The following is a 15,714-nucleotide window of genomic DNA, read 5'->3' on the forward strand; positions in this document are numbered from 1 at the left end:
GAATATAGCTACTGTTGCTCCTGAGATATATTTGCAACGCACTTTTAGCATAGTGCCTCCTACCAAGCAAGAACAAAGGAGGAGCCTAGTAGTATCCTAGAGGACCACTAGGTCCCTAAGTTTCCATAGACTCAATAGATACAGAATTATACAGAGGAAGTTTTAATGTATATTTCAGACTTCATGATTTTGGAGCTAAAGAAACTGGGTCTACCAAAAATAATTCTACTCCCCACATCACTATTTATGTGAATCCTCTCAAAGTTTAATTTAAAACCCTCAAAAATGTTCATTGCTCCAAATAACATTCAGTACATATTTCACAGGGAATTAGGATACTGTAATTGTCATGGTTTATTGTCTGTGCTATCTGTAAGAACTCATCCAAGTTATAAAGAAAACAAACCAAGCAAAAGCTTACTCTCCCTAAAAAAGTAAAAAAAGCACATCTTTTACTTTTGAATTTTTCATCCTCTTTCCCTCTACTCACTTTTACATAATGCTTGGGATGCTGGGGACATTTCTCTTGTTACTCAGGCCTGGTGCATATCAGGGCCTCACTTTAATGCTGGGGCTCAATAGGAGAGGAGGAGAAAAACCAATGCTATAAATGCTAGTATTATTCATTGTTTAGATATATTATGAACTTGAGTTTTGGCACACCATCTGGGAACCTAACCCATTACTGTAATTTAGTTTTATGGGTGAACGTGTTTTGATATCTGATTTATGAACTTCAACAATAAAATAAATATATTTAAAGGAATTGCCTGATAAAAGTTACTTCTTCAACATTCTAGAATTCTCAAATCCAGGGGCCTTTTTCTTATTTTAAGTCAGACGGAACTATTTCTAACTAGTCATGTGCAATTTTACCTGTACTCGAAATGTTGGAACATGCATCCCGTGTCTAGAGAAATCCTTATAGCCGTAACTAGTATCCTCAAAGTGACGAGATACATCTCTTGCTGGTGTAACTTCTTCATCATCTGAAATAATTAAAAAAAAAAAAAGCCACTTAAAGCTTTTCAAAAACAGAATGCTAGTTAAAATTCATTTTACCTATAATAAGTAAAAACAGGATAGCCCTCTGACAGTGAGTAACCAACTTAAGTCTTAAAACCATAAAGTAGCTTACTTACCAATAAATGGAATGTAATTAGATTCTGTTATAAAAATATTCATGGTTGAATTTTTTATGCCTTGCATTTTTCTCTTTCCTATACCCTCTGTGTTCCCAGTTCTACTTAAAAGCATGTACTCAAAGTCTGAACACCCTTTTGGATAATCTTTATGGTGATAAATCATCTATGCTCTATACTTTAGCACTTGAATGATTTCTGGTTAAATATTAATGTCCTACAATATATAATATGATCTAACACCTCAAAGGGTCCTAGAAACAATACTGCAATGGTGAATCATTTTTACAGTGTTTCCTGAAATGCTCTAAAGCCTTTCTGGATTGCTTTCATGTTCGTTTGAAGTAAATAGAAACAAAAACTTTTCCTCAAGGAGAAACAAGATAACATCCAACCTTCATTTATACAAATTTGATTTTTTCTGGGGCGCCTCGGTGGCTCAGTCAGTTAAGCATCTGACTCCTGATTTTGGCTCAGGTCATGATCTCACAGTTTGTGAAACTAGGCTCTGTGCTGACAGCAAGGAGCCTGCTTGGGATCTCTCTCCTGCTTTCTCAAAATAAACTTTAAGAAAAAAATGTGATTTTTTTGTTTGCTATTAGGAAACTTGGTATTTAACACATACACTCTTTCGCTCTGTTATCAAAATACATTTCCTGTAAATTACCTGATTTATATATTAAATTGTATAGCCTGTATATAAAGGCCAAACATAAAGAATTTACATTTGTCATCAGTTGTCTAACAACTGACAAATCATTTCACAAATCATTTTATTTTAAAGCTAAAAAGTAATCTCAGGGCTTATAAAATTTCCTAATTTTATTTAATATCTTTAATGTTTATTTATTTATAGAGAGTATGTGAATGGGAGAGGGGCAGAGAGAAAGGGAGAGAGAGAATCCTCAGCAGGCTGTGCAGAGCCTGACTCGGGGCTTGATCTCACAAATTGTGAGATCATGACTTGAGCCAAACTCAAGAGTCAAACGCTTAACCAACTGAGCTACCCAGGCACCCCCAATATCCTAATTTTAAAGAAGAGAAAAAAGAGAGCATTCATATGTTAAGTGCCTTACATTCACAAAGTTTATTAGCAGTGATTTTAGTATAAAAACCAAATCAAATGTCCTCTTTTAGTCTAGTGCTATTTATACTATAACTTCTTTTTCTAGGTTGCCTGCTTTATTTATAGGTAGGAACACCTATGCAATAATAGCTTATCTAAAAGGAAAAACATATTTGGATTTATGTTTTAAAACTATTATTTAAATTCTCTAATAAAATTAAAAGATAAAAGTAAAAAAAAAAAAAAAAGATAAAAACTTATCTAAATTCTCACCCCCACCTGGGTGGCTCACTCTGTTAAGCATCTGACTCAAGTTTGGCTCAGGTCATGATCCCATGGTTCCTGAGATCAAGCCCCAAGTTGGGCTTTGTGCTGATAGCGTGAAGCCTGCTTGGGATTCTCTTTCTCAAAAATAAACAAACATTAAAAAAAGTGGGGATCTTTTTTGAAGCAATAGAAATTTTTTTGACTATGTAATGATTGCTTTTACCTGAAGAGAAGACAAACATGCTCTCTCTTTTTTCTATTTCAAAACGTGAAGCCATCTCTTCCTGACTTGCCTCTTCTTCATCTCGACACTCCTGTAACTGCCTCATCTTTTCCATGAGGGCTTCGACCTCAAAGAACGAATCACTTACCTGAAGAGAAAATGTAATTAATGTTGTATATTTCAGACAAAGGATGAAATTTAAAAATTTTCTTTTATTAAGATACAAATTCTTATGAGACAACAGAATATAGGAAAAATAGATCTTATAATTTTAATGTACATGAATGAATAAAAAAATGAAAATATTTTGGTGTACATATACAGGTCTACAGATTTTAAAATAAGTTTTTTAAGAACACAATATTTTTACCTTAAAAATTAGTAATAATGTCATTACTGTTAATGCTAAGTTTTAAGAATTAAAATTAAACACTAATCATCAACTTACAACGGCTTAAATAAGATACAAAGTTTAAGTGGTTTTGCTTCAACTATGCACATTTGGGCACACTGTCAACACGTGTCTATCATCTTCAAATTATAGTAATCAGCTCGAATTTACCAATTAAGAATGAAATGTGTCCTTACAGGGCTGGAATTCTCCACATGACCTCTGCAAATGGGGTTGGCAGCTGTCACTTGCTGGGATGACTAGAGCAGTGACATCTGTATTAATAGGTCTGACAGACGCAGGAGGACTGGCCAGTGGACTTGAACTGGCCAAACAATACCCTGCTGCATCCTTACCCTGGAACTGGGATCAAATCTGTGGAATTTATCTTATAAAATAGTAAGAAATCTTCCAATTTCAAATCTCAGTGTTCAAACACAAAATTAATGTTTTCCTCATTATACATATCTTTTGCTAGGAATGTTCTTCCCCTACTCTTATACTCTTTTCCTGGTTTACACCCATTGGTCCTACTCATGTCAGCTTACTTGCTTTTCCTGTCCTGTCCCCCCATCCCAAACCTTGCCACCCTAATTATTCTCACACAGCATTCTGCTCATTCCTTCAGAGCACCAGATACAATTTGTAATAGTTACTGCATGATACTGGTTTAATGCCTGCCTCCCTCAAACCAAACCTTCATAAAGACAGGGGACCTGTCTAATTTACGAGTATATATTCAGAGCCCAGCATAATACCTGGCACATAGTAGATACTTGCAAAATATTTGTTGCAGAAAGCTTGTAAGGATAATTCTACATTAAGAAACAAAAAATCTATACTACTGGTGCTTTATATTTTCGTATGATCCTAACAGTTATACCGAAGCACCCTATAGTGAGTACTTCCTCTCACAATATCATGATAGAAAGTGTTTCTATGATGTATTAAAGGTTCTTCTGGTACATAGTTCTCCTTAATTACTCCTAAGAGAGAGTCGGTGGCCAAATAAAGGGCTGAAAAGAATGACCCAAGGTTTACCAAAAAATATATATATATATATATATATTAAGGTTTTTGTCAACTCACATTATCCTTCATTATACTACCTGTTCTGTGTAGCTACCTTCTCCTAAAACAGCCCAAATTGTAAGTATTCTTATGAAAGACAATTCTTGATTGATTTAAAGTGAAGAAGTAAAGGAAATAAAGTACATTTCTTTTGCTCCTTAAAAAATCTATTAAAGTTGTTAGTGTAAAAAAAAAAAGGCATTTAATTTTGATATTAAAATGTTAATATTGTATGAGGAAATTCTTTTGGTTTTTTAACCACTTGTATCTGAATTGAACTGAGTCAGACATCTGATACGTACCTGAAGAATAAACTATATTAGCTCACTGACAAGTGCCCTCAGTGTGGGCCATAAACCTTTTAAATAGCAAACTCAGGGACTAGTAGAGAAATTTAAAATTTCTATTATTTTACTACTAACCTCATGTAACAGAGGAATAACTAGAGACAATCAAGTACTTTTTTAGCCTTGTGCTATTTTTTTTTTTTTTACCCTTTACCCCAAAAATTTTATTAGGGAAAAACTACAGAACATTTACAGTACAATGTTTACAGTCACAATGTGTACTGATTTCCCAAAATATATTACAACTCAAGTTGACTTGTTACATTCAAAAACCTACTTCTAAGTAGTCCAGAGTACATACATACCTAGTGCTCCAACTGTACCTACGTACAAACAAACTAAAGCTACTGCTAATTCATCCGTTGTTCAGGAAAGCATTCTTGCCTTTCTACACTCCCACACAAAAAGTACAAATTTTGGAATTTTCTGTAATGAAAGAAGGCGTGTTCATGTACTACATACCATTTTAGCACTAAGAGGTGGCCTCTTTACTTCATATTAAAAAGAAGTGGTAAATATCTTTTCCTTTTGTGTAGTTGAACCCACCCTACATTCAAATTCTCTCAAGCACTAATACATGAAATACTTATGTGGTTGAGGAAGATTTAAGGCAAGTTCTGGCCCTTTCAAAGGCACTGTAAGACTACCCCCAACCCCATTATTTTCTTCAGCCTTGTCCTAAATCAAAGGTGGGGAAGGACCACAATCCAACTCCAAGCATCCTAACAACTAATACATATATTTTCCCTTAGACCATCTCATATAAGTTTTAATAAATGATCAGTGGCCAATATTACAGCCTATAACATTAATCCAGGTGGCTCAACAGGGTGAAGCTGATGGTCTTGGGCCTTGTGATCAGCTCACAAGTGATCAATCCTGGGAAAATTATTTTCCTTCATGTGCTAATCTCACCATATGTAAATGCTACTTTTTATTTAGCACCTGATAAATAATACCAGCTGTACTAGGCCTTTTATTTCTTTAGAGACATTTCATTTAAACCTCAAATAACCTTATGTCTGACCTCTATTTAGACATGAAAGAACAGAGGCTCAGGGAGGTAACCTGCCCACAGTCAAATATATACATTAAAGGTAATTCGACCTGTTCAAATCTGTTTCAAAGGAATAATATAACCGAGAAAATGTATGCATGCAAAGTATTCAGAAGACTGTGATGTTGTTTCTGTGATTTCTCTTTGGAAATCTTTTCACTATAGCAAAAGAATGCAAAGGGGATTTTGACTCACTGTATTCAGGAATTAAAATCTGCTTATAGAACATTCAACTTGTTCTAATCTGTTTCAAGGGAATAACAAAATTGAGAAAATATAAAACCCAGAGAAGGAATAGAAAACATTTTAATAAATTTACTTTCACTTATATATATATTTGTGCCAAGTTAAACATGAAAAAGAATTTTAAAAGGAGAAATTTCTAGATAAAGGCTGATTAACTCTTCTAAAAGATAATTAAGAAACCAGCCTGTTTCTTTTATGCAAAAGAGAGGAAAAGAATGTGATCAGCATCAGGGAGTCTCCACCACTAACTTGCATGGTCTCAGCCTCCCCTCATCTCACTGCAGCACCCATTCAATACTAGCTGGCTCTCATGGGGCATATGCTGGTGGCTCCTGATCCTAAAATTACACTTGAGTGTAACCTCCTAAAGGGTCTTATAATTTTACATGTCCCTTAGCACTAAACTGCTGAGCATTTATAGGCAGTCAGTAAATACTTGCTGAATGAACAGGTAGAGGGGCCTAACAGGGTAGGTTTTCTAAGAAGTCACATGAAAAAATAATATAGCAGCAATCATTATGATTAGTCTTGATAATCCTGTAACAAATAATAGATACTTACTGAAACATTTCCTGCTGAGTTGACCTGCATCTCATCCACACTGTGATTGCCATTTGTAATGTCACAGATGCAGTAGTTACTAACAGAAGGAGGTCTGAATGTGTGGCCACCATCACAATGAATTTCTGGACTGATTCCACAGCCAAATGTGAATGAGGCAAGAGAATGATAGTGTGTGAGGAGAACCACTGCATGTACCAGTTCTGCAAGGGACCAGCTGTGCTCTTCAGCTTTTAAAAGTCCCTTAAGAAAAAAAAAAGAACATATTTTTACACTGGTTATGGTGTTGGTAAAAGTAAATAGTTCATCTTGGTATTTAATCTATTTAAAACAGGATTAGGAGGCACCTGGGTAGCTCAGTAGGTTAGGCATCCATCTGACTCTTGATTTTGGCGTAAGTCATAATCTCACGGTTCATGGGTTTGAGCCCCACATCAGGCTCTGAGCTGACAGTGTTGAGCCTGCAGCGTTGAGCCTGCTTGAGTTCTCTCCCTGCCCCTCCCCTGCTCATGTGTGCAGGTGCACGCATGTGCTCCCTCTCAAAATAAATAAATAAACTTAAAAACAGGAGTAGTCACTGTATAAAACCTAGGGTACAATTATAATTTGAGACACACAGAACCCAGAGTTTGCTAATATAATTTTTTATGAATTATGTATTTACAAACAGAGCTTAACATAACCTGATAATGACATATTCATTATTATTTTGATTTTCTGAAATCCTGATTTTAAAATGTAATAGAATGCTTTTTGTTTAAAAGCAGTTGCCATATTTCAGATGTCGGATTCTGAATGCTTTCACTGTTAGTTCAAAGTCTCAATCTAAATGTAATAAATCTGTATTTAAAGTGGAAGCTACCGTATAAAATATGTCTGTGTTTTTCTTTATTATCAAACTGTCTCAAGGAATTTTAAAGGCAGTAGTTTGAACTTGACTCTGCATATTCCTAAATCATCAAATTATAATTATTTAAAAAATTATGTTCAAGGTAAAGTCTATGATTCTTCAAAGTCTTGCATATCATATCCCTTCTGCTTCATTATTTGTTTTATAATCCTGTGTAATTTTGCATTACCAGACAATATAATAGATACTACGTTAATCAATTTCAGATCTTATATCTTAATAAGATGCTTCAATTATATAATAGTATTGAAAATGTTTTATGAAATAGAAAGATAAGCCCAAAAATATGTTGTATTTCTACTGCATGGTAGATACTTTTAGGGAATGTCAATCTACCTAGAACCAGAAGGCACTAATTTAAATGGCATTTTAAAAAGATACACAAGATGCCACTTTACACCTATCAGAATGGCTAAAATCCAAAACACTGATACACCAAGTGCTGGTGAGGATATGGAGAAATAGGAATGCTCATCCACTGCTTCTGGGAATGCATACTGGTACAGTCACTTTGGAAGACCTTTTCCCAGTTTCTTACAAAGCTAAACACAGGCTTACCATGCAATCCAACAATCACATTCCTAATTATTTACCTGTTTTGAAAACTTATGTTCAGCAAAAAACCCCTGCATGTGAATGTTTATAGCAGCTATATTGTAACTGCTCAAAACCAGAAGTAACCCAAGATGGCTTTCAAACAAACTATGGTAACTCCATACACTGGTGTATTATTATTCAGTAATAAATAAAATAAATTTTCCATGGGAAATGCATGGAGGAACCGTAAATGCATACTGATAAGTAAAAGAAGCTCGTCTGAAAAGATGACATACGGTATGATTCCAACTATGTAACATTCTGGAAAAGGCAAAACTATAGACAGTAAAAACATCAGTAGTTGCAGGGTTTCAGGGAAAAGGGGAGGGAGATGAATAGGTGGAGCCCACAGGATTTTTAGAGCAGTGAAACGACTTTGTATGATAGTGTAATGGTGGATAGATGACATTAGCATTTGTCAAAACCCATAGAACTATACAACACAAAGAGTGAACCATAAGGTAAGCCCCAGATTTTAGTTAATAGTTAATTGATCAATATTGATTCTTTAATTATAGCAAATGTTATCATACTAATGCTAGATGTTAATAAAAGAGACTTGGGGGGAGTCTCAGGAGGGTAGAATATGAGAATATTCTGTGCCATTTTTCTGTAAACCTAAAATTGCTCTAAAGATTAAAGTCTATTTTAAAAAAAATCTTTTTTTAAGTGACACCTTAGATACATTACACTTCTACTTACCTCAATATGTTCTTTGGTAATAAGCCAAGGTCTATGGGCTAACACTTTATTAAGTTCTCCTAAATTTTGTAGTTTTTGAGGAGCATTCTCTAAACCATTAAGCCATTTGGGGTCTCCACCAACATGAAGGAAATCATTTACATGGAGGTTCACTAAGTAGGAACACTGATGTCTTGCTGCAGCCTTAAGAGAAAACAAAAAGATCAATCTAACTATAAATATTAAAATTTTAAACTATGAATATTTTTCCTTTATAATGGGTAAAACAGCAAGTGTTTGATTAGTCCGTTTGCAAATTTTTCATAAACCACAGAAATGCAGTTTCATATAAACATTAAAAAAAATCACACACACCATAGAAAGACCTCAGAAATATCCCCAAAACAAACTGAATAGCTGATAAAAGTATTTGAGCCTTAGGAATTGTATTTATATAACTTTCAGATCCTCAGATTAACAAACTTCAATTAAGGTGCCAACCATAAAATAATGGAGTATAATTTACAAATCGAACAGGAGTAGTACCACTTAGGTCAATGTGAACTATTTGTAACAGTGGAATAGATCCTGTGTTCTTCTTTATTCTCATTTAATGGAAAATGGTTCTTAATAATGTATAAACACTTGTTTCTTTTTACAGATACATCTGAGAGTACACTTATTTAGTAAGAGGAAAACCACATACTACCTAACAGGAATCCAATTAGAAGTCAGAATATAAGTATTCATCCCTGTGTTTAAAGCATTAACCATCTCTTAAAACGATTAATAAAGGAGGAAGAAGGAATTTTTCATTTAACGTTTACAAACCATTATTCCAATGTAGTGCCGATAATGTAGGGGCAATGGCCCATCCATTTGCAGTAGATAGTGTTGAGTCTTTAGGAAACTTTCTAGATACTGTGGGTGAAAAACCATCACTAATGTAATGTTATCCAAACGACCCAAAGCAGCAAAAGAATCTGCAAATAAAGCATGCATCTGTGCGTCTTCACTTCCCACTTGGAGAATCTGTATGAAAGAGAGGAAAACCATGGTTACATAAATTGTAAATTGGTGTTAGAATGCAGTGCATACGTATTTTTTTTTAAGTGTCATCTACAACCAGGTTAAATTTGGCTTGAGAGAAAGGTTATAATTCTGAAACTTTAACTCAACTAGCAGCAAGACAGAAGAATAAACAGTTGAATATTATGTAGTAGGTAGTAGATAAACAACAAAGGCCGAACATTAAAGGCCACCTAGATAGGCTGCTTGCAGACTTGGCCAGAATCCAGATAAAGAAGCAGATTTAGATTATCAAATTTGCAGAGCTTGCAAACGGACTCTAAAGACTTTACCCTTTCCTTATAACGCCTAGTCTCAATTTAAGGAGAACCAAAATTTAAGGAGATCTAAAGCATAGGAGTTTTACATATTTAGAATTAAACATCCAATCTAGCATTGACACCAGCCTGTGGAGATGGTCAAGACCAAGTAACTCAGCTTATGAGCATGCACTTAACTAAACATCTAAATATAAAGAGATGGAGTATTATTGGTCAAAAACAAGTCTTGCCTTTCCTAGATTAAATATGGGTGTTAGAAAAGCGTCATGAAATACTAGAAATCAACATGACTATAACAGCTTTCTAATCCCACAGATTCACTGCCAAAGCATGATGATTAACTGCGATCAACTATGCGCAAAACATGTTGTTGTCCAACAGTTGTTCAGATGCCAAGATGTGGGTCATGAAAGCTTTTCCTTAAAAGCATACAGTTCACTATGTACTTTCACAAACAACATACCTCCTTTTCTGGGATGAATCTGCTTGGTCCGTGTCCTAGTGGTCGAGGAATTCTAATTCCAAGTTCCTAGAAAAGAAAATTACACCATCTCAGGCCTCTCAGCAGTAAACAACATGAACTGAGGCTACAGGAATGGGAGGAAAAACAACCAGTTGAACAGAGACAGGCTTGTTTTAGTGGTTTGTTTTCATGGCCATATATACATACCAACTCCTCTGTTTGCATCATATGGCTGACAAGAGCTTATAATATGACACAGACTAAAAACAATAAAACCTGTTTCACTAAAACCAGAGTTTTGCATAAAGTACTTGGCAGAAAGTCTAGAACAGAAAGTTCAGCACATAGCAACCAACCCTGTGGACTGTCACTGATACAAAATAAGACCAATGTGTTTGTACATCCAAAACTCAACCAACCAAAACATCAACCCCTGTGTATCTTGTCAGGAAATGAAAACTCACTAACCTCTGCCTAGATGTCTTAAGTTGAAAGGAGTGTTAATTATTATTACATCTACAATAACACTTCACAATAGAAGAAATACTATGAAAAATAAAAAGTAGTTACTTAAATCCATAAAAGAAAGTACTGCAGGGCATGTTTTCTCTGTGGCTGAGTAAAACAATCTTCGAGAAACTAACTTTGCGAGTTTGCTTTAAATCTTTTATTTATAGTATGTTATCAATTTTGCTTATATTTTAGAGAAGCCCAACTGATTAACAAATAAAGGTTTTCTGCCCTTTGACATAGTAAATCTAGAACCCTGTACTTGAGAGTCTACTAGAAACCTATATTTGATGTGACAGGGTAGTGTGGTTAACAAAAAGTGACAAGTACGTATTAAAGGTCCATCTTTTCCCCAATACTGTGTGATTAGAGAAACAAAACTAAAATAATAACTTTTTTTTTTTAAGGCTCATGTCCTATCAATCTGGTTTCTAAAAAAAAAAACAACAACAAAAAAATCCCCCCCAAATTCCTGAAGTTTACACATCTAAATATTAAACCCTTGCTTATATAACTACATACAAATATTATTTGTACCCTCTACTGCTTCCAAAAGTCCTTCAGGATGTTCCTTTTAAAGAAAAAAAAAAAGGGGGGGGTGGTTTGCAGACAGAGAAGGATATGTGGCAGCAATTCAAAAAATCTGGTCCAAGTGAATGAAAACCTTTTGAGCAGAGTGGATTTTTAAAAATTAAGCAGGCAGGACAAAACTGAAGAAAATCTTTATTGGGGTAACTTAAGATGTCGATTCAAATACACTTGCCAATACACTTACACTGAACACAGCAATGCTCTAACTATACCCTTCACTAGAGGAGGCACTCAATTCACTGGTCTGGCCATAGGCATGTCTTAATTTTATTAGCCCGTAATAAATGCAAGAAAAAAACCTCCACATTCCTTCTATTCAATACATCATCTTAACACAAATGCAGCCATTTATATAAAACAATGACTCTATTAGCCTTTCTAACTGCTGAATTTCTGATCCAATTACATAGATATCAAGATATATTGGGCAAAATGTTAAGGTTACATTCAATATTTACCCCTCTTCATTTCTTCACTATATTATTTAAATAAAATGCATTTTAGGAAAATGCCCATTTCAAGAGTTTATCACTCTTTTTATACCTGAGAGACACTACTATTCTTGAGACTGTACTGTGTTAAAATGTAGTATTTCAGATGGAGGAGAAATGGATTATTCAACAAATGATCTTGATACAACTAGATAGCCACTCAGAAAAAAGTAAAGTTAGAACCATAAATCATACTTAAATTAGAGGTAAGTATTAAAAAAAAACCAAACACCCCAAACCAAAAAACGTAAGTGCTGGAAGAAAACACTCATGGAATGAAGTTAGGCCTAAGAATGTCATAAAACCCAGAAGTCGTAAAATAGAAAACTAGTAAATCTAATGACATAAAAATAAAGACTTTCACATGGGAAAAATAAACATATAAAAAAGTCAAAAGCAAACAGAAAATCAGGAAATGTATTTGCAGTTTCTATATCAAAGGGGCTAAATTTCTTGAGTACATGAAAACTCCTACAAATCAGTAAGAAAACCTACAACAACCTGATAGAAAAATGTACAAAGGACACGGACAGTTCAAAGAAATGGCTGAAAAATGGTCAACCTCACAATAAAACTTTAAGTTAGCTACACTGAGATACTATTTTTCACCTAAAAGATTGCTGAAGATCAAAAGTTTAATAGTAGGCTGTGCTGAAGAGGAGGTGGATAAATATTCATTACTTATACATTTCTCATGGGAGTGTTGTGAAGTGTGAGGAAGTAAGATCAAGGAATACATAAGAAGTGTAAATCACTACAACTTATAGAGAGGGTAGTTTGTAATAATGATTGAAATTAAAAAGTCACAAATCCTTTGAGTCAACAATTTCAATTTAAATGCTGACCTGTACTCATAGACATGCCATAGGTAAAAGGATAATCACTGCAACACTGTTTGTAATAGTACAAAATATAAAACAACCTGAGCTCTCATCAACAGGACTGTTTTAATGTAGTATGACCACAGACTAGAATTATATGCAGTCCTTACAAGGAGAATGAAGCAATTCTGTATGAGTTGGCTTTAAAAGACCTTCAAGATATATATTGAGTGTGCATCAGGGGGGTGAGGTAGGGGAGAGCAAAGTGCATAAGATGCATATATGTTGTTACTATCTGTAAGGAAAGAAAAAAAACTTAGCAATTCCATTTATAGGACTTTAACTAAATTAGCAACATGTGGGTGGCATATACATATTTTTAATAACAAGACTGATAGCACATGGACCTCAAAACAAAGAGGTTGAATTATATTATTTTGGTTTTGTTTCTATACCAAATATATACTTTACATACTGAACTATCATAAAACAATAGTTTAGAATTCAAAGAAAGTGGCTATCAGTGTTTCAGAATGGAGTATTTTCCTTTAAGTATAGCAAAGACCTTTCCCAATGGTCCTATATACTTTTCAAGTCTTTGAAAGTCTACCCCTACAGCCAAATTTAATGGTCATACTTGTATCACTGTCTCCCCTATTCCTTCCCTTCAGTGGGCAAAACCTTCCTTCACAGTTCCTTTAGACAAACATTCTTTCAGAGTGAAAAACTATGTGTTTTAAAGCAGGATGTTAACTAAAAGTAAACATTCTTGGGAATGGATTATAGACCAATTATGCTAATAATCTCTTATTGTTGAGGTTACATTAATTCCTTGATGAGGTACCAGTCTGGCAAGAAAACTGGAGATGGAAGAGAAGATAAACTGAAGAAAGGAAAGGAATGGAAAGAAGTCTCTGACATTCAAGATTCCAATTTCATTATTTTACCTAAGTCTAGTTCCGGATAAAATAGAATTGTACCCAGCTCACATCCAGACTACCAGGGTCAATTTCCTATTAAGATGAAGAAGTTGTGAGAGGTCTGTGCCATTCCTTAAGGGCAGAAAGGGAAATGGTAGGAAGGAAAAGGAGAGGAAGTGAAAGAAAAGACTGGGGGAAGGGAGACACTGATATACTTAAAAAAAAATCAAGTCTTTCCCAAAAAGGACTGATCGACTAATTTAATGGGAAATATAGTGAGTACTATTCTAGACTCACATCAACTTATTCTCCATATCTGAAGGCTTACTCAATGTCCTTTGCTCTGTTTCTTAATAGATGAGGTACAGGAGAGAGATACAAGAATATCAACTGATGAGCTCGAAGACTCCATCCATATCCTAGTCCAGATTCAGGCAGGAAGGAGATGATTTTATAAATTATATATATTTCTATATATAGCAAATTCTATATAATGTTTATGTAACATACAATAATTATAAACATAAAGTAATCACATATAATAATTTATAAATTATACGTATGTATGTAATTTGAAATCAAGTACCTAGCTCAGTTAGTATTAGCGAGTGGTGCAGACAGGGGTTGAATCTAGGAAATCTGGTTCTAGAGTTGTCATTATTATTCTTTTGAGCCTCTGTAAGAGTTTTTGACACCTTAAAGGTCCTTTTGGATATCACTGTTGTTATGCAATAGTATTCTTGGTTTCTAAAAGGCTAATTTTCTGGAAAACTCATTTTCTGAATACTTCTTTTCCTAGTCAACATGACAAATTAGCTACTACCCTATCTTCTAGCAGGTATTGATTTTAAAAAGCTACTACAGGTCTTCAATAGGGTGATCATAAGCCAAACTAACTGCATTTCATAATTTCCTAAACGTTATTTCAATTATGCCTTATCTGTTGCTGTTGAAGAAAATTAATTACAGGCTTTGAATACGTTTTGGCCAATCCAGATTCTAAGACACAGAACTGCCGATAGCAAATGGCCTTGTTTAAAAAGCAGATGTAGATGCTAATCACAGCACAAACCTCACAGGCCTTTGGTGAAGGTGTGGCTGGAAAAACTAACATGGGAACTAACAGTTCTTTCCTCTCAACAATTCTCCTAATCAGCATTTTGAAAAAGACAGCAACAGCCTCTGCCATGACAACACCGCTGCAAATCTCTGACATAACATCTATTTCTTCAGTAGCATGTAATACTAAGACACTCATTTTCACAATATGAAAATTCTTAGCAAATGTAGACAGTACCACAGAAACACTGTATCTGTATTGTATCACCTTACGAATCAGTGTTGGCATGCTAAAAGTACTGCTCTGATCATTTCCAAATTGGTCAGAGATACATTTAGGAATCTACAGCAATATCCTCCTTTAAGTGAGACAGTGATGTGCCACAAATGCAAAATAAAAGCATTTCTTGGCTTCTAGTGTCTACCCACTTGCAAAACAAGTGGAAAAGTAAATATGATTAAGTCATTTGAATCATTTTTCTCACTGGGCTTGGGGCACTTTTAAAAAACTGTCCAGACGTCTTATACCAATAACCATGATGCTCATATTAATTTTGATTGAAAAAAAAAATTACAAAAGCAGTATGTGTTTCAACTAGGCAATGATAAATTGTGTAAAAAGTGAAAGCTCCCACCCCACTCTCCCTTCTTTAGGAGAATCATTTCCTAGAGCTGGTGCTAGGCTTCTGACATTCAAAAATTTTGAACAGAAATGAAAAGATGTAGAAGGAACAAAAATATATTCCTGCTATAACAAATGTACTGGTGCTTCTTTTAACATTGTCATTACCTCTGCTTGGGAACTTGGAAATACTGAAAGTTCAGGTACCTCTTTTTCCAGTCTCTGGTCTTCTATAAAACATATTTAAAAAAAAAAAAAACCTCAAAAAAACTATAAAACAAAAAACCAAAACAAAACAAAAACCTCACTGACTTCAAAGTACTGGATTT

General features: G+C 34.5%; 1 protein-coding gene across 4 annotated transcripts in view; it reads right to left on the reverse strand.

The window, feature by feature from the left end:
• Positions 1-15,714, reverse strand: part of SESN1 (sestrin 1) — a 116,539-nt gene that overhangs the window by 4,488 nt on the left and 96,337 nt on the right. For all 4 annotated transcript variants that reach the window (XM_025926155.2, XM_086707549.1, XM_086707548.1 and 1 more), the window contains exons 2-7: positions 10,372-10,437; positions 9,391-9,591; positions 8,581-8,763; positions 6,372-6,614; positions 2,699-2,846; positions 877-989 (exon numbers count right to left, since the gene is read on the reverse strand). In XM_025926155.2, the coding sequence (XP_025781940.1) occupies positions 877-989; positions 2,699-2,846; positions 6,372-6,614; positions 8,581-8,763; positions 9,391-9,591; positions 10,372-10,437 (954 nt within the window). The remainder of the gene's footprint in view (positions 1-876; positions 990-2,698; positions 2,847-6,371; positions 6,615-8,580; positions 8,764-9,390; positions 9,592-10,371; positions 10,438-15,714) is intronic.

This window comes from Puma concolor, chromosome B2 (assembly GCF_028749965.1).
Source record: "Puma concolor isolate L17-30 chromosome B2, mPumCon1.1.hap2, whole genome shotgun sequence".
NCBI classification, from domain to species: domain Eukaryota; kingdom Metazoa; phylum Chordata; class Mammalia; order Carnivora; family Felidae; genus Puma; species Puma concolor.